Source organism: Panthera leo, chromosome D1, assembly GCF_018350215.1.
Source record: "Panthera leo isolate Ple1 chromosome D1, P.leo_Ple1_pat1.1, whole genome shotgun sequence".
Classification (NCBI taxonomy): domain Eukaryota; kingdom Metazoa; phylum Chordata; class Mammalia; order Carnivora; family Felidae; genus Panthera; species Panthera leo.
This window is the reverse complement of record NC_056688.1, coordinates 57636998-57657686: the sequence shown is the minus strand read 5'-3', so window position 1 is coordinate 57657686 and position 20689 is coordinate 57636998. Positions and strand designations below refer to the sequence as shown.

Sequence of the window (20689 nt, the reverse complement as noted above, 5' to 3'; positions counted from 1 at the left end):
GAGCTCAAAGCTGTACAGAAAAGTCACCCCAGGTAGCTGGCTGACAGCAAGGTCCCAGGGAGGAGGTGGAAGCCTAGTAGGGGAAGTGAGAGTGCTGAAAGGAGATGGGAGTTGTCACCACAGGCAAACTTGGCTGACTTCACAGCATGTAGCCTGCCCTGGAATTCTAAATGCTAACCTCTAAAGGAGTGTATACAACCTGAGCAAACCCTCAGCACTGACAGCCCACAGGTAGGGTTAACTGAGAACCAAGAACAAAGCACTGCTAGGGGCTGGGCATGCCCAGTAGAGTGGAGAAGATACAGCTCCCTGTCTTCTAGGCAGACCTAGACGAAAAGGGAAAAAAGGAAACCCACCCTTTGCTCACATTTGTAGTTCTTTCTTCGAAACTATGAGAGGTACCCGTACCCCATAATGCCTCAGGCCATGGTAGGCCAGTCGCCCAGTGCTCCTGCAAGACATGGACTGGGTCTGATGCTTATGACTCCAACTGGGCCAGGTCCAAGACAGGAGCATGGTTAACTGCTAGACCAGTGAATGGGTGGGACCAAGCCTTGGTGACCAGAGGTTTAAATTGCATGGGGAGGAGGCTGCCTCTTGCAGCAAACATCTTCTTCATTCATTCTAGAACCAGTGGTTGTTGGCCTACCATGTGCCAGGCCCTTGGTTAAGTCAAATCCTCTCAGGGGCTCAGCAGCACTTTAAGTCTGCATATTCCCCTCTCTACTCCCAAGATGCACGCCTGTTATTTCATGAGCTGTTTAGGATTTAGAGGTGACACCAAATCCCATTCCAGTCCCCAGGGCTACACTGCAGATGGATCTTCTGGGTCACCAGCTGTATCTTACTTTCCATTTCTTTCTCTGCTGCAGTGAAAGGGGACTAGGGAGATGTTTGTTCTGTAAGCCAGATGGGAAAACAGGCCCAAGAGCATGGTCCCCTGTCTCTTGTGTCCTCATCTGCCAGGAGAGAAGCATTCTGTTTTGGAGACGCTCTAATGGGTCTAGTTCTCCATCTCTGGATGGGCCAAGTACCTCAGTTCATGAGATGAACATCAAAAGACCTTTTTCGGTGACTCAGCAAACCTTTCAGGAGCCTAAGATCCATTCAACCTGATCACCTTTTAAGGACAATAGGTACCCCCGGTTCCTGTCCCCACAGGGCTGCTCAGGCTAGAGGAGAGACAGACGCCAACATATCTAACAATCAGAGATGAAGCTTAGAACTTGGGAGCATAGAGAAAGGGGCAATCCATAACAGCCAGGATGGACAGGGGAGGCTTCACACAGAGGTGATATCTGAAATGGGCAGAGTTTCAGCAGAGCTGGGGGGGTGGGGTGAGGTCATTCCACTGGAAGAATAGCACAGCATGAGCACAGGCCTGCACCTGCTGGCTGGGCCAACAACTGCCCTGGAGCTGAATTGTGTGTGGCTGGTTCAGCCAACTACCCAGCACCCACACCTGGACCCAGCAACCTAGGGGGCCCTTATCTGTATGGCCCAGGGACAGGGCTTGGCTCTGTGTACTGGGCAGGGCAGGGGTGTGGAAAGACAGAGAACACACACTCAGCAGCATTTGGCTTTTGTTGACCTCAGTAGGGTCTAAAAAACATCTTGACTAGGAGTAAAGGTTCTTTCATCAGAGCTGTTACCCCAAACACACAACTTGGAAGGGACTGGGCAGAGATGAAGTTGCTTGAAGTAGGGCTACTCCTACACGTACTAACTGTTCCTCTGAAATACTCCCATGTTCCTGCTGGAGCCCTGCGTGCCCAGGTGCCCACAAAAGAGCGGGGCCCCAGGATCAATACAGCTGCCTGCCTTGCTCAACTTTCACCCTCTTGCTGGCTGCCTTCCCCTAGGTTAGGACGAGGACTTTCTTGGGGCTAGAAGAGTAGCAGATTCAGCAGCCGTAGCCAGGAGCAGGGAGGATATGGGACAAGACACATAGACCAGGGGCCTAGCCCTGTGGGGCAAGTCCAAAATTTGACCACCTAGCCCACTGCAGCGTGACTGGGCTCCATGATCTGAGTTCACCCTCCGCTCCTGCATAGCCTATGATTTGCAGGAATCTCAGGTTTCCTAGAGAGGCAGGAGGAGTCTGCATGGAAGCAGGATCATCAGACTGAGGGGCTGTAAGGGCCTTGAAGTCTGGACAGTGGGTGTTCTGTATGGGGTAAAGTCCGTAGAAGGGTACTTTCAAGAAGAGGGACCTGAAACAACATGAAGGTGGAATTTGAAAAAAGAAGACGAGAAAGGGTCTTCCAGGTAGAGGCTGGCTTAAGCAGAGATATGAAGAAATAACTGCTAGGAAAATAGTGGGGGTGGGTTTGGCTGAGTGCAGGTATGGAGAGAAGACAAACCCAGAGAAAGGCGCTGATGCTTGCTGGGGGAAGTTCTTGAATATCTGGAGAGGAACTGACCTTATTTCTCTTAACCTTCCAGTGAACAGGGATGTAGGCATGGGGTGGGGGGTGGGGGGTGATTACTGTCCTAGGCTGAAGGACAGAACTGGCTTTACTGTGGTCTGGGTGTCAAGCATAGCAGCAGGGCAGGGGCTCCCAGACTGCCCCCATCAAATCCACCCAGTTCTCTCATTAAATTCTCCCACTTTTAAATTTGGGGACCTGTTGTTTTCCGGGCATCTGGACACCCAGGCCATGAACATGAATAGGCCTCTGTAGCCTATTATTTCAGTCAGATGTGTTTGTCTCATGGTTATAGGTAGAAACCTGCTGGGATGAAAATAAAGCATCATGTACAGAGTAAGGAGTAACAGTGGCAGGAAAATCTGGGGCTTCCTCAAATCAAGAGGCTAACTCTGTCCTGGGGAGTTGGTTTCTCCTCCTGGCTCTACCACTTCTTAGCCAAGTGGCTTTGGGCAAGTCACTTTCTCTCTGGGCCTTGGCTTCCTCATTTGAAAATGGATCGACATGAGCAGATAATGTAAGAGGAGGTGCTCTGTAACCCAGGAACTTCTCCCAGCCTGTGGGTCCCTCTTTGGCCAGGTCCCTGTGATACAGTGTCTTCTCCAAAATCTCCTCAGGAAGGGCCAGCCCTCTTCTTTGGTCTGAAATGTGGTCTGATCCAAACTGCTGTGTTCTGGGTTCTCTTCACTCCAGGCCCCCGATGGATGCCCTTGAATAGAGCACCTGCTCCCAGGAAGGTGGTAGGTGCATGTGTCCCCACTCACCCCTGCTTCAGGGTGTTCCTGGGACTTTCTCAGAGAAGAGGCTGTGGGGTGGAGCGGAATGAACACTGGTCTGTGGCCAAGCCCAACTGTCCACTTGCCTGATGCCAAGACACAGTCTTTCTTGGTCTCAGTATCTTCATTACCAGATGGAGCTAAGAACCGTTTGGCCTTCTCACCTCAGGTCTACTGTGAAGCTGAAATGAAATTCAGATGTGACCAAGGCTCTGGCCGGGGACAACTCTTGCTAAGCTGGAGCTAAAGCTGACACCTGCTACAGAGAGCAAAGTGAGGCCTTGCTCTTCTCAGACCTCACTCCGGGTAGAGTAGAAGTAAGGTCCTGTACCTTCCTAAGGCATGCCCAGTGCTAGGCCAGGCCTGGCCTAGCTCTCCCCTCTCTACTGCCCCCTGCCCAATGAACCTCTGGGGCTGGCATCTGGGCTGAAGTTTTATTCTTTTCCAGAGGAGTTCCCTTAAGTGACATAAACACTGATTTAGGAGCTGGAAGCAAAATTTTTGGAAGAGCTGAAAACTAAAAGTAAACAGCTCCCTGATTCCGGCTGCCTAGGTGGGCTTGCCAACGGATTGCTGCCTCAGAGACAAGTGAGGGCTCAGTACAGCTGCCTGCCTTGCTCAACTTTCACCCCCTTGGCTGGGTGCCTTCCCTTGGAGTGGCTCCCAGGGTCTTCTCTGAAGGCTAGGACTAGGACTTCCTTAGGCTAAAAGAGAGTAGCAGATTCAGCAGCCGCAACTAGGAGCAGGGGGGAAGTGAGGACAGGACAGAGACCAGGGGCCTATCCCTGAGAGGCAAATCCTAAATTTGATCACCCAGCCCAAATGCAGTGTGGCTGGCTCCACGCCTTGAGCTCCATTCCTCACCACCCCCTGGTCCCTCCCTATTCTTCCTCTGAGAAGCCTTCCCTGACAACAGGCCTATTCCACAGGGACTAGAGCCACACTCTCTCACCCTGGGCCTCAGTCCTCACACCCTCCCCCCCATACAGAATGAAGAGGCCTGACTAAATCAAGACTTCTCAACCCTCTGAAGCCACACCCTGCCAGTGAGAGGGCTCAAAAGTCCAGACTCCTGAGAGGGAAGGGTTAAAGTGACACTCCTGGAAGAGGTCCTGGTGCCTCCCAGACTCTGGCCTCAGAGTAGCTCAGGCAACTTGAGCCCAGCACCCGCCCAGGAGTCCTGTGGGCCCTTTCCCTCACTGTGCTTGCCAAGCTGCATTCTGGGCCAGGGTGGGCACCAGCCAATTCTGGCTGTTTCCCCTGACTTCTGTACACCCTTGGCTAGGGAGCTCATCTCCTCCTGAAAGCTTTGTGTGGCCTTTATCAGAAACCCTTGGACCTTTAGGACTCTTCTTGGCACCCTGCAGAGGGCTAGGGACTCAGTGGCTCCAAGAAATGAGGCAATATGTCAGGGCCTCCTGCCCTAAGAGGGACATCTCAGCCATCAGGCCCAGACCACAGGCTGAGGCGAGAGGACACTGGGCTCAGGAAGTTCCCTTGGGCCCCTGCTGATGTGATCTGATGATTTTGTAGAGGCTGGGTTTCTCAACCAGGATTGTACATCTCCTAGATGCCTCCTGGCTTGAGGAAGGGAAATTCCTTGGGCTTCTGTGAGAAAAGCAGCGGACTTAAAAGGCTTCAGACTCACAGACCAGCGGGGCAGAGACTTCCGAGGCTAGGGATCTGTCACCCTCCGGTGGGAGTGGTGTGTCATCCTGGGCCTCTAACTCAGGGTCTGAACTGAGCACAGTCAACTGCTACAGCCCTGAAAACTGTTCTCCGTATATCAGGGGTGCTCTGTGGGGCCTAACTTCCCAGCTTCCAGTTCTTGGTCCTAAGCTTTTGATCACACCCTCATCTCTTAGTATTTCATCCTACTGGTTCCCCCCAAAGTGGAACAACGTAAGAGGGAAGACGTTTCAATAATAATGATGATAAAAATAACAATAACTAATACTCATATAGTTCTCTCTTATATGCCACGAATAACTGTACTTTACATCTCTTACTCAGTTAATCCTACACAAAACAAATCCTAGGAGGCAAGTCTCTTATGCCCATTTTTTAAAAAAGTGTATTTATTTTGAGAGAGAGAAAACAAACACGTGAGTGAGTGGAGGGGCAGAGAGAGAGAGAGGGGGAGAATCTGAAGCAGGCACTGTGCTGTCATGCAGAGCCCGACATGGGCTTGACCGCAAGAATCTCATGAACTGTGAGATCGTGACCTGAGCCAAAACCAAGAGTCGGACACAACCGAGCCACCCAGGTGACCCTTATTCAGATAAAGGAACCAAAGCACAGAAAAGTTAGATAGCTTGCCCCAGAAGGTTCCACAGCTAATAAGTGGCTGAAGTTTAAACTTAGGCTTCCTAGATTCATAGGCCACCCTTCTTGCCACTGTACAAAACTGCCTGGTAGGAGAGAAGAGAGAAATATAGTCACAAATTAAGTCTGTGTTGCCTCTGGAGAGACCATGCCCAAGATTCCTCAGAAACCCAGCAGCCGAGTCAGGGCAAGAAACCAGGTTTGCTGACTCTCAGCTCCCCAGCTGGCCAAGCACTTTGATCTCTAGTGATGTCTAAAATGCTGTGGGATCTGGCTGAATGGAGGTGAGAACGCTAGGGTGGGGGGCAGTAGACAACTCAAGGCTCTCAAGGGTACACTTGTGCCTGGCTTTGCCTCTGACTTCCTGCCTCCTACATTCACTCCTCAGGAACAACACTCCTCAGGAAGAGCACCTGACCCCATGCCTGTGGCTAATCCAAGGGCTCATTGGGGTACCTGGGTGGCTCAGTTCGTTAAGCATTGGACTTTGGCTCAGGTCATGATCTCACAGTTTGTGAGTTCGAACCCCATTACACTGACAGCATGGAGCCTGCGAAGATCCTCTGTTTCCCTCTCTTTCTGCCCCTCCCCAACTCTGTCTCTGAAAAATAAAAAAGCATTAAAAAAAAAAATCTGAGGGCTCATTCATGATGTGTGTAGAGCCTGGACTTTAGACAGCAAGACCGAGAACAAGACAGGGCCCATCTCATGGTAAGGAACTGCCATGTAGGCAGGCAGAGACCAAGGCTCAGGTGACAGGTTGCTTTTGCTCTTTGCATCTGATTCCTATCCTACCCTATTCTGGTCCAGTCCAATCTTTCGCTACCTCTGACCTCCTCCCTAGCATATACTGCTTGTACCTCCAGGTTGCCAAATCTGTTGATTCTCTGAGAGGTTTCTTTTCTCCAGATCCACAGCTTGTAAAGCCTTTCCTTCATCTCTGCTGAATTCTACTCAAGCCACTCTTGTGGCTGTCTTTCTTTCCCTATATTCATTCTTTTTGCTTTGTTTTATTTAAGTGTTACTGTAGGCTAATATCATTTAGAAAGTGAGTGGTTTGGAGGCCACTAGGAACTGTCAGCTGTCTGAAGGCAAAGCCTGTAGTACCGGGTCCTGTTCTTTAAGCATGACAGGCACTTGATGGAGTTGGTGGACTGAGATATAAAGCTGGCTCCCCTGGGGAACTATGAGGTCCTGAGGGAAGGGGCCTTCTGTCTTCTCCTGCACCGAACTCAGGACTATGGCTTTTTAATTTGCCGGAAGATGTATATTTCAAGTTTGAGGCCCAAACTACCTTCCTACACTCTGGTCTCCATGTCCTCAGGCCCAATTCTGGCTCTCCTAGTCACCAATAAGAAGTTACTAGAGGGTTCCAAGCAGAGAAGTCACATGATTTATTCACCATCTTAAAAGGTTAACAGATGCTGTATGGGGAGTGGGTTGCCAGAGGCAAGAGCAGAAGCAGACAGGCAAGTGAGGAGACTCCGGCAATAATCTAGACAAGAGGTAATGGAGGTTTAGATCAGGGTGGAAATGGCTGGAGTCGTGACAAATACAGTAAAACCTTGGATTGCGAGTAACTTGTTCTGAGAACGTTCCACAAGATAAGCAAACCTTTCTAGTAAATTTTAACTTGATAAATGAGCAATGTCTTGCAATACAAGTAGCACATGACGCCGAACATCACATCACAACTGAGCCAATGGTTCTGTGTCTCTCCTCCCTCTCTCGCTGTGGGATTGTGGGTGATCCATGCTCACATGCTTGGTCTCAGGCCGCAGTGTTTGGCAGAAATCAGTGATTTTTCAGAATGTTGGAAGGTGCCCACAACTGGCACTAGTGTATTTTTTGTCACTTCAAAGCACCCATGGACCGTCCTTTGCTTTTCCATACAAGAGTTACCTTAGGAATACTTTGCTTCATTCTAGGTCAGGGTGTCTGCAGAGAGAGACCCTTTCCTCTGCTGCCTTATTGCCAGTTACATTAAATACAATATATGACAAGTTTATTAATACTGTACTATAGTCAACATCCATGTGAGCATGTACAGTGGCCCCCATGCAGAAAAAGGCTGGAAAGAAAGGCAGTAAGAAGGAGATGATTATGGTGGAGTTTAAGTAAAGGAAATCATCAAGAAGTACAAACGAGTTACACGAGTGGCTGAAATTGCAAGGTTTTATAAGAAGTCTATGTCTGCATCTTGTCTGCAGAGGAGGAGAAAAAGGCGGAGGAATCCCTCACTTCACATGAGATTAGGGAGATGTGTAAAATGTGGAAAACAGTGCAAAATTTTGTAGAAAAGAAAGAACCTGAACAAGGCTGTAGCAGTGTGAGTGATGAATCTGTTTAACGACAATGCAATGTCACATTGCCTCCTCAAAAGGAGACAAAAGCAAGTGTCATTGGATAAGTTCCTGTTGCCCAAAAAGAAAAATATTCCACTGAGCCAATAGATAGCAGTGATTCTGTTAGTGATAGTGAAAGTTGTCCTACACAATAACCCTCCTCTCTTGTCTCCCTCACACCAACCATGAAGTTTTCAACAGTAAGTGCAGGTTAATTTATTTTTCTTTATATTTTGTATTTTCTTTGTATTTTGTATTATGTTACAATACTGAAATCATTTTTATATGAATATTTTTGGGTTGTGGAACAAATCATCTGAGTTTTGATTATTTATGGGGAAATACACTTTGATATACAAGTGCTTTTGATTACAAGCTTGTTTTCAGAATGAATTATGCTTGCAAACCAAGGTTTTACTGTAGTTAGATTTGGATATATATATATTTTTTAATTTTTTTTTTTAACGTTTATTTATTTTTGAGACAGAGAGAGACAGAGCATGAACAGGGGAGGGGCAGAGAGAGAGGGAGACACAGAATCTGAAACAGGCTCCAGGCTCTGAGCTGTCAGCACAGAGCCCGACGCGGGGCTCAAACTCACGGACCGCGAGATCATGACCTGAGCCGAAGTCGGATGCTTAACCGACCAAGCCACCCAGGCGCCCCAGATTTGGATATATTTTAAAGACAGAGCTGCCAGAATTTCTTGGTGGACTGCAAACAGAGGCACTGGAGGTGATTCCAAGGGTTGTGGCCTGAACAACTGAACTAGAAGCATAGAGTAGCTGCTTAACTGAGATGGGGAAGGCTGAGGAACAGATTTGAGGAATAAAATCTGAAGTGAGTGTTCATTCGAGTATCTCAGATATCCAAATGGAGCTGCTGAGTAGGCAGTTGGACATATGAGTCTAGAGTTTACAAGAGAAATGCGAGCTAAGATAACCATCAGCAGTTGTCAGCAAACAGAGGGGACTTGAAGCTTTGAGATCAGATGGGGTCATCTAGAAGGCAAATGCAAAGACTGAAGTATCAAGACTATGTCCTGGGTGACTCCTATATTACCAAGTAGGGGAAATAAGGGAGAACGAGTAAAGGTAGCTGAGCAGAAGCAGCCACGAGGGAGGTGGAGAACCAAGAGGAACTGATACCTTAGAAACAAGTGAAGAAAGTGTTTAAAGGAGAGATCAATTATGTTACATGCTGCCGAGGTAAAATAAATTGGGCACTCAGATTTGATAAGTGGCTTAAGAATATGGGTTTTTCAATAAATAAAGTTTTTGTGGCAACCTTGAAGAGTCCCTCTCCCTTCCAGTGGCGTGAAAGAGTGGATATGACTGAGACTAGTCAGAAAGAGTCATGAGGAAGGTGACTGAGACTAGATAATGGGATGGTGAGAAGCGAGTAGATATAAAAGGTGGTAGAATTAACAGACCCTGGTAGCAGATTGGCTCTCGGTCAGGTCATGGGGGATAAAGGAGCAAGAGGATGGGAAGATGATATCTATGCTTCTGGCAGAAGTAGCCACATGATAGTAGTTGGGTTTACAGAGATAAGGAATGCAGATGGCAGAGTGGGGGAAACAAAGGAAGGTGACAAGTTCAAGTTTGGGACATAGTGAACTGTCTGAGGTACATCAAGGAAAAGATGGCCAGGATACAGTTGGATCCATGTGTGTCTGTAGCATGGAAAAGAAGTCTAGACTGAAAATAAGGATCTGAGAGTCGTCAAACTGTAAATAATAACTGAAGTATTTGGGAGTGGTTGAGATTTTCCCAAAGAAACATCTACAAGAGCAAAGGACATAAACCTGGGGAAAACAGGATGTAAAATACTGCTGTCTCATCTTCTACCTCCTTCCTCCCCTTTAAGGAAGTTGATAAAACTAGTTTGCCCACAAGCAGTTAAGCAAACAGAATCAGAAGTGACTTTACAGTAAAAAACAAAAAACAAAACAACCAAAAAAGTAACTTTACGTAAATACCAAGAAGCTGTCCCAGTGAGGAGGTACTTTATCAGGAGAGGTAAGAGAAAGCAGAGGCAGCAGAACCTGATTCACAAGTAATATGAAACTGCCACTGGTTGACTGTGTAGCAGTCCTCCCATCTTCCTCCCCTCCTGGAAGAGGTGACAACCGGAGATGAAGCAGTCATGACTAGGAGAGCTCAGGGCTGGCCTCTATACCCTCTCTGTGTGGCACTTGGCATTCTACAACTGCCCTGTTAGGCCTGATAATCCCATCTGACAAATGAGGAAACAGACTCAGAAAGATCAGAAGACTTGACTAATGTCACACAGAGACCTAGATCGACTATACTGTTGGGGAAGGAGCAGGAAAAAAACCTGTTTCACGGATGCTGGAAGTGGAGACTGTCTGGAGGTTCCTGGGCTCTGGGGCATCGTTTCAACTTGGAGTGAAGGATTAGGCCTTCCCTTAGATGGTGAGGCCAGAGCAGCTGAGCCAGCACTTACAAGCTCTTTCCTTTTGCAGGGATGAGTTGTGTGCCTGGCCCTACAGCAGGTTAGCTATAGCACAGCAGTCCTAGGACACTCCTTGGGAAGAGCCCAGCAGCCTCTCAAAATGCTTCTCTTCAATCTTCAGGGCCAAGGCCAGCCTTAGGAGGAGGCAGAATAGATGAAATTCCCAAATGAGGGTACAGGACAAGGCTCCTGCCCTCCCTTCCCCGACTCTCACTTTGCTGACAGGGCCTGAGACATTACAGAGAACAGAAGATAAGAAAATAGAAGCTTTCATCAAATGGGAAACCTTACCACCAAATTTCTAATCCTACTTGCTTTAGCACCCATCTTCTCGACCTTCTCCATCTTCCTCCATGCTACAGGGTGAGTTTTCTTTTTCCTCTCAAAAGGCTACCTCCACATGTGCTCTGGATCCCATGCCCCCTCTGACTCAGGGACCATCTTTTCTATTTTCTCTCCCTCTCCTGCACCTTCTCCTTCTCCTTTTCTCTATTGGATCATTGCATTAGCATAAAGAAAGCTGTAGCCATTCCCATATGAAATAAAACAAAACCTTTTATCTTTATCGCCTATGTTATTCCAACCACTATTCTATTTCCCTGCTCCACATTCACAGGCAGATTTATGGCAGGAGCTTGTGTCTCCATTTTTCACCATTCAATCACTCTTAAAATTTTAGTTACATACAAATTTGTGATTTCACTGTGTAACATAACAAAGAAACTATGTAACATATGTAAATTATAGAGCAGAATAAAAATGAACATCTGTGAACCCACAACCCAACCCAACTGTGAAAATAAAGGAAACCTCACTTAAAATGGAGTCACTTGTAAGAAGCAGACCTAGCATTCCTCAACAGTAATCTTACTTTACATACCCCAGCAGGAAAAAGGAAGAATTCTCCTGGCCCAGCAACAACTCAGCCAAGGAGAACTCAGCTGAAAAGCCCCTCCCAGCTTCCTCCTCTCTCTCTATAAAAGCAAGCCCCTCTCTGTTTTGCACATGTGCCAATGGTCTACCATAGTTTGCTTGTTCCCAAAGTGCAATACCTCTACTATTCCAGAATAAACTCATTCAGCCGGTAAAATAACTGGCTCTTTTGTTTTTGAAGATCAACAGAACCAAACCTAAGTACTAAAACATTGCTAATACTGCTAAATAGACCTATGTGTTCTCCCCTATCCTCCACAACTATGAACACTGTAGTCAAACTGTTGAAAAACAGAGAAAACCCTAAAAACAGAGAATAAAGGTCACATTACATTTGGGGCAGCGACAATAAGAATGATGGTTGTTTCTCATCAGAAACAATGTAAGTCAGAGTATGGAATGATTGCTCTAAAATGCTAAAACAAACAATTCAAGTTGGAATTCTATATCCAGTGGAAGAAATATCCTTAAGTGAAGGCAAAAAAAGATATTTTCAGACAATTGAAGCTGTTACCAGTAGGTCTGCAATACATGAAATTCTTTTTTTTTTTTTTTTAAATGTTTGTTTATTTATTTTGAGAGAGAGAGTAAGTATGCACATGTGAGCAGGGGAGCGGGGCTGAGCCAGGAGAGACAGAGAATCCCAAGCAGGCTCTGCACTGCCAGTGCAGAGCTCCACATGGGGCTCCATCCCACAAGCTGTGAAATCATGACCTGAGCCGACATTAAGATTTGTACGCTTAACCGAATGAGCCACCCAGGCGCCCCTGCAATACATGAAATTCTAAAGGAAATGCTTCATGCTGAAGGGAAATGGAGCGAAAAAATCAGGATGTGAAGAAGGAATGAAGAACACCAGAAATAGTATGTGGGTAAATATAAAAGTCTATTACTTGTCTTAAATTCTTCAAAGTGAGGCCACTTTTAAGGCCTTCAGAGACTGTAAACTGAGAAGATTATGGTGCCGCTGCCCAAATATAATTCACAATTAGATCTAAAACAAATATAATGAAGTGAATCAAAGTTCTGATTTATTCCATGGTAACTATTCCAATGCTTTAAAAAATACATGTAATCCTTACATTTTTTTTTTTTTTCTCTTAGCTTTTGGTGCCTCTACTTGCTAGTGCCTTAAATACATACTTGATTTGATTCCTAGGTTACCAAGCACTGGGTAGCAACCAAGAGCACCAGATTCAGAAAATATGCTGCTATGAATGCATCAAATAGTGAGAGAGGGTCATTGTTAGTGAGGACCACCAATCTCCTGAGGTTTCTTGGGCCTGGGACTTTCAATGTGACAGTTTTGGGTGAACTGTGATGACTGGTTACCCTAACTAGGACCCAGAATGAGGTCCTGAGGAGAGAGGTGGCCCTGAGAACAGCACACAAACAATGGAGTTTTGCTGTGAGCAAGAAAGAAAAACGGCTGAAAAATATATGAGGCTTGTTATCTTCTTGGAACTAAACATGTCCTTTAATTGAAGTGAAAATTCGTATTTCTCCCTCTCCCACACTTTTATCTTATAATAGATCAAAGACAGTAAATTCCTGGGAGTTGGGACATCATGAGGGCAGAAATATGAAAGAAGGAATGGCGGGTCTGTGTGGCAGGTGAGAGATGACAGCTCAAAGTGGCTCACAGACTCCCTTCCTGGGGGGTGTGACTCACTGACATTTCACCCACTTGGCTGGGAGAGGAAGAGGGAAAGGGAACCAACAGTGTCTACTTTTTTCCTCTAGGGTAGTTCTTGCCATCATTCTATTAGGTAAGACTCATTAGCCTGATGTTATGTGTAAGGAAACAGAGACTCAAAGGTCAAGTCTCTTGCTCAAGATCCCTTAATTAACTTAGTAGCAGGTTCAGTATTTCACTTCATGGGTGCCTTGCTCAAAAGCTTGTGCTTGGTACCTGGATCAAGGTCTGTGACTCTAGCATAACTCCTGATGGGTATGTATGGGATATGCAAGAGGAAGGAGAGGAGCTGGTGACCAGAAACCAGAGTAGGAATAAAGGCCACAAAGATGCAGAGCTCCTGGGTCGGGACTGGCATCTCTCCTCTCCTTTGGGAAGGATTTACAAACCTGATAAAAACTAAGATGTATGAGAATTTAGGTTGATCCATGTGCCAAATAAATGAGATGTCCTCAAAATGGTGCTGGGGAAGTTGAGGGAGAAGGAAAACTAGTCAAGGGATCAGACACCTGATGGCTCTTCTTCTTTAGGACTATCCCCCAGGCTCTCAAGGTGTTTCTGGACTGACCCAATTGGTCATCAAAGTAGGCTCTGGAAGAGCATAAAAAATGTTTAAGTGTTAAGTACAAAATGAAACCCATATAAAGGCAAATCGGCTAGAAAAATATACCTTAAGTCAAGGGTCATGATTTTAAAGTGGTGTGATGGAAAGCATAGAGTTTTAAATCATATGTTTTAAGTCACTTATTGTTTGGGAGACCCTGGGCAAGTGACTTAACTGTTATGGGTCTCAGTTTCTATATAAAATAGAAATAATATCTTGTGGTCTGTATGGAAAATTCTGAGCTTCAATTTTCCTTTTTTTAAATGGGGATAACAATATCCCATCTTACTGGGTTGTTGGGAGAATTAAATGAGCTTATACACGAAAGCACTTAGCATTATGTCTGTTGCATAATAAGCATTAAATATGAGTTAGCTATTACAATTAATAGGCTAATATATTTTGTTCATAGTATGTATTATTCTCTGAAATTATCTTTTTTTTTTGTTAAGTTCCATGAGGCAAGAGCTTTATGCCTGGTTCACCCCTAGAATTTAGAATAAGTGCCTGGTACACAGGCACTATTTTGGCTCTTTTCTCCAATACATCACTGCAGTTACTCTTGACCATCATGCTACCAAATCTGAAAGACAACCCATCCTCTATTCAGCACCCTGGGTGAATTCTTTAAAATTTAAGTCAGATCTCACTCCCCTGCTTAACACACTTCAAAGGATATCTTAGCATTTAGAATAAATCTAAACTCTTTCTTGTGGCTACATGTCCTGTGTGCTCTGGGCCCTCTGGCCTCATTATGTCAGTTTCTATGTTCCAGTGCCACTGGCTCTGTGTCAGTTCCTAGACCATGCCAAGCTCTTTCAGCCTCAGGGACTTTGCATTTGCTGTTCTCTCCACCTAGAATACTCCTCTCCAAGTTTCTTACATGGCTGGCTCCTTTTTTTTTTTTTTAATCTTCATTTATTTTTGAGAGACAGGCAGAGTGTGAGCCGGGGGAGGGGCAGAGAGAGAGGGAGACACAGAAGCAAGCTCCAGGCTCAGGGCTGTCAGCACAGAGCCCGATGTGGGGCTTGAACTCACGAACCGTGAGATCATGACCTGAGCTGAAGTTAGATGCTTAACTGACTGAGCCACCCAGGCACCCCTGGCTCCTTCTAAGTATAGTAGTTAGCAACACAGATTTTGAAACCAGAGTGCTTAGGTTCCCATTTTTGCTCTATCATTTAACACCTGTATGAGCCAAGATACTTAATCTCTAGATTGTGCCTCAGATTCTTCATCTTTAAAAACAGAGATAAAATATGTACCTCATTAGGTTGCTGAATGTAAAGAGTTAATATAAGGTGCTTTGAACAGTGCCTAGCAAGCACCACCATGACCACCATCTTTCAGCTTAAATACTGCCTCCTCAGAGACCCTGTTCTTTATCAGAACACCCAGTACTCATCACAATCTGTCAATATTTTTTTTGTTGTTGTTTACTGTTTGTACTCCACAAGCAGGGAATTTGTCTTACTTAACTACTGTATGCTCAGAACCTAGCACAATGCCTGATACAGGTACTCAGTAAGTATATGCTGAATGATTACAAAAGTAGTTATAGTATTATTAATATTTTCTTGCCACCTGTAAGAAAGGTCCAGAGCTGTGCCAAGGCAGCAAAGAGGAGGGCTGGGATCTGTACCCGGGTTCCAACCACCCAGCTCGGATGAATGATGGTTACAAGGTGTTCTGTAAACAACAACAGGTATATCTCTGATATTCTCTTCTTCCAAATGTTAACTCATCTGTCACAGTTTGCTGACGTTGCATCTCCTGCTTGAAGCTTCCTCTGCTCAAGCCCACCTTTGGCTTAGTGGAGCTCCCACAGCACTCAGTATTCATTTCTTGGCTGAGTCTTATTTTTAATGTTTCTGCACTGTTTCTTCCACATATCATCTTAACTGATGATGCCCTGCTCTTAACTCATTTGCACTTCCTCACTGTTCCTGAGCACCTCGTGCACCTCTGGGCCCCCAGAATGTGCTCAGCACAAGTTTGGAGAGTGACCACTGCTGCCGCCTTTTCAGGAATCTGGCCTGGGGCAGCTTTGCATTGTGCCCATGCTTTCATGGAAGAGATGAGGACTCTAGGAGAGGGGGGTCAGCCAGCTGTTCTCTTACCTGATCTGTTGTGACTGGTGGTGGCAAAGCTGTAGAGAGTGAAAGGATCCGCAGGGAGGCCTCCAACTGCTGAGGAGGCAAAAAGAAGTTGGGCACCACAATGGGTTCCGGGCTATAATGGTAGTTAAGGGGCACAGATACATTGAAATCTGCCCCCCTTGCCAGACTGGCATCTCCACTGGCCTTAGTCATCCCTACTTGTCCAACTTATTCTTGTACAATAGTGCCTTCTGTCTGGAAGGCCCTGCCCACCCCTAACAAGTCGCAGTCTATACTTTCTGCAAGGGTCAGTTAAAATCCTTCCTCTCCTAATGTTAGACCTCAGTGATCCCTCCTTCCCCACAGTCTACAGCACAGTCCACAACACAGACCAACGCTTGTTTTACTCTGCTAGGATGCTCAATTTTTCTCAGTATTCCTTCCAGAAGCTTCTCAAAGGCAAGGGGGGTGTAGTTTCTTCAGTTACCTCATTATTTCCCTAGAGCCCTGCATGAGGCTGGTACGCAGCAACATTTAAATGATACTTGCTGAGGTCCTGCTGACCCACAGCTGACCCATCAGAAGTCAGTCAGACAGGGTTGGGTTGGAAGGTGGCCCCAAGGACAGTGTCTTAGGCTGGAGGGAGATGCCTGACACTGAAGGAGGCTGGTCCTCCCAGTTGTCCTCTGCCAACATCCAGGAATGAGGGCTCTACATGAGGGGCTGTCTGTGGATATAGCTGGTTCACCCAGTCTGCATCTGAGCCCTAGAAGTCAAGTACCACATCTTATACTTTTCCTGTGTACCCTCTAGATGTACCCAGTACTGTGGTGAGAACATGGTGTTTCCAAAAATATTTGTTCAATCAAAGCACTAATTCAGTTTGGGAGGGGACTACTTTGGTGTTCCAATTTTTTGTTTCTGTTCAATAAGTTAAATATGGTTCTGGTTCAAATTGTTTTATCATGGTTCTTCCATGCTAGAATTTAAGCTCCAAGAGGGCAGAGATTATTCATCTCTTTTTCAGTCATGTTCCTGTCACCTAGCACAGTACCTGGGACATAGTAAGTTTTTAATAAGTATCTACTGAATGAAGCGTATCCTCAAGGCTCCATTTTGTGTGGGTGGTTCTCCTTTTCCATGCTCTGCCTGCTCCCCTTATCTATTTCCGGAGACACCTACCTTTATAGCTGGCCTCCTCTTGGATGTCTTGTAGGCATATGTCCAAAATGGAAATCTGTACCTTCCTCCAAAACTATCTGTCTTTATGTGCTAGCCCCTATCCAGTCAATGACATCACTTACCTAGCAACTTGTAACAGAACTAAGTCTACTTTGTATTTGTTTTTCTCTTCCTTGCGCCTAATTCTCTCCCATCTATGATGTAGATTAGATTAGCCAGGCATAAAAGGCTCTTTAAGATGTAGCCCTGCCTCACCGCTCACCATCTCATGTACCCCTGGACTCTAAGCAGAGTGAACTGCTCCCCACAGGTCAGGCTCTTTCACCTGGCTATGCCTCTGCATACACAGTTCACTATAACTAGAATTTTCTCGTTTGTTTACAGGATGTCTATTCATCTTTGAGGTCCAGCTCCACTGTCTCTCTTCCCGGGATACATCCAGTGTTGTGGCAGCTTCCTCCTCTTGCTCCCTAGCATTTTGTCCAGGTTTCATCACAACACCTAGAACAATAAATTCTATCACTGCCTGTCTCCTGCCTCATGATAGGAACTTCTTAAGGTAAAGTCTACTTCAAATCTGTCTTCAGGAGAGCACCAAGCCTGGCAATACCCATTTTTTGAAAGGATGAATACTTGGGAAGGTCTGAATTAGAGCACTACCCTTAGGACCTGGTCACATGTGACTGCTCCAGCACAAACCATGTATTCTGAGCACAACTAAATTGACTGTAAAGGCAGCATCGTCAGAACCCAGGCTGAGTGAGGCTAGGAAGGAACTCTACTGGAGGTGGTCTGCTTTCAGTGCTCACCCTCCAGCCATTTCATAGTTTCAGCCTTTCTGAATCCCTACCCTCTACCTTTTAGTTTCTCTCTGCTCTGCAATAAGAATCACATCATACAGTATGTACAAATGTTTCAAACTCATTTGATTTTCTCAGGAATCTTGTGAAATTAGGATAGTTCAATTCAATCTATATTTACTGATCCCTTCTCTGTGTAATGTCTGGTGCTGGGGACACAGAAAAAGACAAGGTCCCTGACCCACCTAGAGAGTGTACAGTCTGGTGGGTAAGGGATTACTGCCCCCATCTTATAGGTGAAGAAACGAAGGCTCAGAAAGGTTAAATTGTATGCCTGAAGTCACACAAGTAATAAGAAAATGGGTCTAGAAGGGTCAAAAACAGGCCCCCTGGCTTCGGGTAGAGAAAGATCTCTTCAGTAAAGCAGCCTCCTTCACTGGTAGCTGTGCAGTAACCCTCGCTTGCCGTTGGGATGCCAGGTGAACTGATCTGCTCAGCGGGGTAGGTAACAGATATGAGGGCTGTCGATGGGTCTAGGTAGTTCTTCCCATTACAGGGCCATCTGTGTTTCAAAGGAAGAGGGGGAATGGCAGGTGCCCCTTCTCTCCATTGACACTATCCTTCTGGGGGGTAGGGGGAGTTGGGCAAGTCCATTTCAACTGTGCCCACTTCCTCTCTCCTTGTCTTACTCCTTGTTATTACTTGCCTTTTTCTGAAAAAATGAAGTATTAGGCAAGTCACTATAACTTTGGGCCTCAGTTTCCCTAAATGCAAAATAGAAATGATGATATCTTCAGGACTTACAATGATGGAATGAAAAGGTATGTAAAGTGCCTGGCACATAGTAAATACTCAATCACTGCTAGTACTCTCCCTTTCCCTCTCTCTGCACCCTCCATTTCTATTTCAACTGAGATTGATGGTCTCATTCCTTACATCCAGAGCCCTGCCTTCAAGTGTAAAACACCTAATAGATTAATTTAATAAATCAGGCTGGGCCAGGCCAATGAATGTGCTACTAACACTTACACCTAATTCAAAACATTATGCTTCAGAGGGCAGGGGTTAACAGTAGCATCATAGCACCTTATTAGGACCGGCAAGTCTTGTGAAGGAAGGAGCTTCCTATATTTCCCAGTGCATTCCATGAGGGAGGCCACTGCTCATGCTCACACTCACGCACACACTAGGTTGGCCTAGTGCTAGCATCCAAAATGCTAGAAATGGCGTAAGGGGCTACTTGTGGGAAATACCAAAGGATACAGGAGACTCTGCCTTGTGGACACCTCTGATCCAGATGTTGCCTGCTTCTGATGGATGTCAGGGCAGTTGATGGGTAGGCCCTGATGGCTTTCCTTTCTGCTCTGGGAGGCTAGGCTGAGAGGGAATTTCTCAAAGCTATCAGCAGAGTCACTTAGCTCCGTGGAGGCAGCTTCATTCTCAGTCTGGGCTTCTGGCTTGGGCTCCTGGTCCTGATCTGCTCTTGGTGAGCTCAGTCCCATGGAGGTTTTGCTCTGTTGGGCTCCTGAGAGTGTTACTTGTGAGATGAGCTGCGGGTCTGTTAAGGCAGGCTCTCCATCCCTTGCCTGAGAGGCTTCACCGTCACAAGCAACAAGACTTTGCCTAGGAGAACCCTGCCTAAGCAGGTGGGGGTTGACAGCTCTTCCTGGGCTGGACAGAGGGCTACTTTTACCCTTGAGCTCCTCTCTGGGGAAAGGCTTTGAAGGACAAGAGGGGCCTTCCCTATGCACCTCATCAGGCTGAAGGCTGATGATCTCACTTGTGTCTGACATGAAACTGGACCAAGGGCTAGTTTTGTCTGTCACAGTGGTGATGTCATTAAGGGTCCTGGGCTCAATGATGTCTTCTTCATAGTCCTCATCGCTGTAGACTGGGTCTGCCTCAGTTTCCTCACTGCTCTGCATCCTTGTGTCGGGTACTGTGTGCCCCAGGGACTCATGGAGCAGTCCTCTTCTGCTTGAAGTCTCTTCAAGAGTAGGGGGAGTTAGGCAGTTTCTGCCCTCATCCAGCACTTGTGCCAATGACATATTGGGAGCTGTTCTTCGCTCCTGCATGGCCCCTGTGTCCTGAGCATCTGGTAGGGTGGTGACTTCTCCGCTTCTACTCCTGGCTTGGTGAGAACTCAAAGATGCTTGAGAATTCCTGGTGATGGTCTGCAGATCTGAACAGCAACAGATATCACTCTTACTACAAGGTAGGGCCACAGACCACTCAACTTTCCCAAGCTAGGCTCTAGCTTCAGATGTATTCTTGCAATCAGACTTTGAAAAATCTTAAAGATTGTTAATCTACCCAAGTCAGCGAAACTATATTCAAGGCAGTACAATTTCTAGCACTTTATTCTAATATCAGAGGACCAAAATCTAATCTGTTTATAGTTGTGGTTACATCTGTGGAAACGCTTTCAGAGACTATCTGCTCATGCTCAGGAATTCTTGGGAGCTAGGAGTCCTGGTAGGCATGTTCATGCTTCCATTTACTTCAGTAATTACCTATATTAAAAACCAAAATGAGAATCTACTTATTTACCTATTTGATGACAGTTATTAAAACTATATATTTTACTTGGAAAATAAAAGCAATTAATCTATCACCCAATTGGTAAAGTAGGGGAGGTTTATTACAGAGAAAATGGAGGGAGGATGGCATTATGGAAAGAGCAGAGGTTTTTGGAGCTAGTCAGTCTTGGGTTCAAATCTCTACTGTCACTTATTGTGGTCATGAGCAAACCATCCTCTCTCAACCTGTTTATCTTTAAAATGTTATTAATACCATCCTTTGCACAGGGTTATAGTAAAGAATACATCAGATAAATGAGCACACACTTTGTGGCACATATATAGACAACAAGTGGAAACTACCAGTCATTTCAAATTGTTTTTGTGATTAAATGGGAGGGAATAAGTTAATAAATAGAATTACTAAATGGTTTGTTTACATTATTATTTAAGAAGAGAATGTTAGGAATTGGGAGGCAGATTTGACTCTCGGGGTGTGGGGT

At 45.8% G+C, this 20689-nt stretch overlaps 1 protein-coding gene and 1 long non-coding RNA gene across 6 annotated transcripts in view; one reads left to right on the top strand and one right to left on the bottom strand.

The window, feature by feature from the left end:
* C2CD3 (C2 domain containing 3 centriole elongation regulator) overlaps positions 1-20689 on the bottom strand; it is a 144612-nt gene that overhangs the window by 1514 nt on the left and 122409 nt on the right. For all 3 annotated transcript variants that reach the window (XM_042906813.1, XM_042906814.1, XM_042906815.1), the window contains 2 exons: positions 18931-19849; positions 15707-15818 (listed from right to left, as the gene is read on the bottom strand). In XM_042906813.1, coding sequence (XP_042762747.1) covers positions 15707-15818; positions 18931-19849 — 1031 coding nt within the window. The remainder of the gene's footprint in view (positions 1-15706; positions 15819-18930; positions 19850-20689) is intronic.
* Positions 1-20689, top strand: part of LOC122200998 — a 54881-nt gene that overhangs the window by 3359 nt on the left and 30833 nt on the right. For 2 of the 3 annotated variants that reach the window (XR_006194035.1, XR_006194033.1), the window contains exon 1: positions 17323-17426. The exons of the other annotated variant lie outside the window; for it this stretch is intronic. This is a non-coding gene — a long non-coding RNA (uncharacterized LOC122200998). Of the gene's footprint in view, positions 1-17322; positions 17427-20689 lie in introns of those variants that run through there. 3 annotated transcript variants of the gene reach the window in all.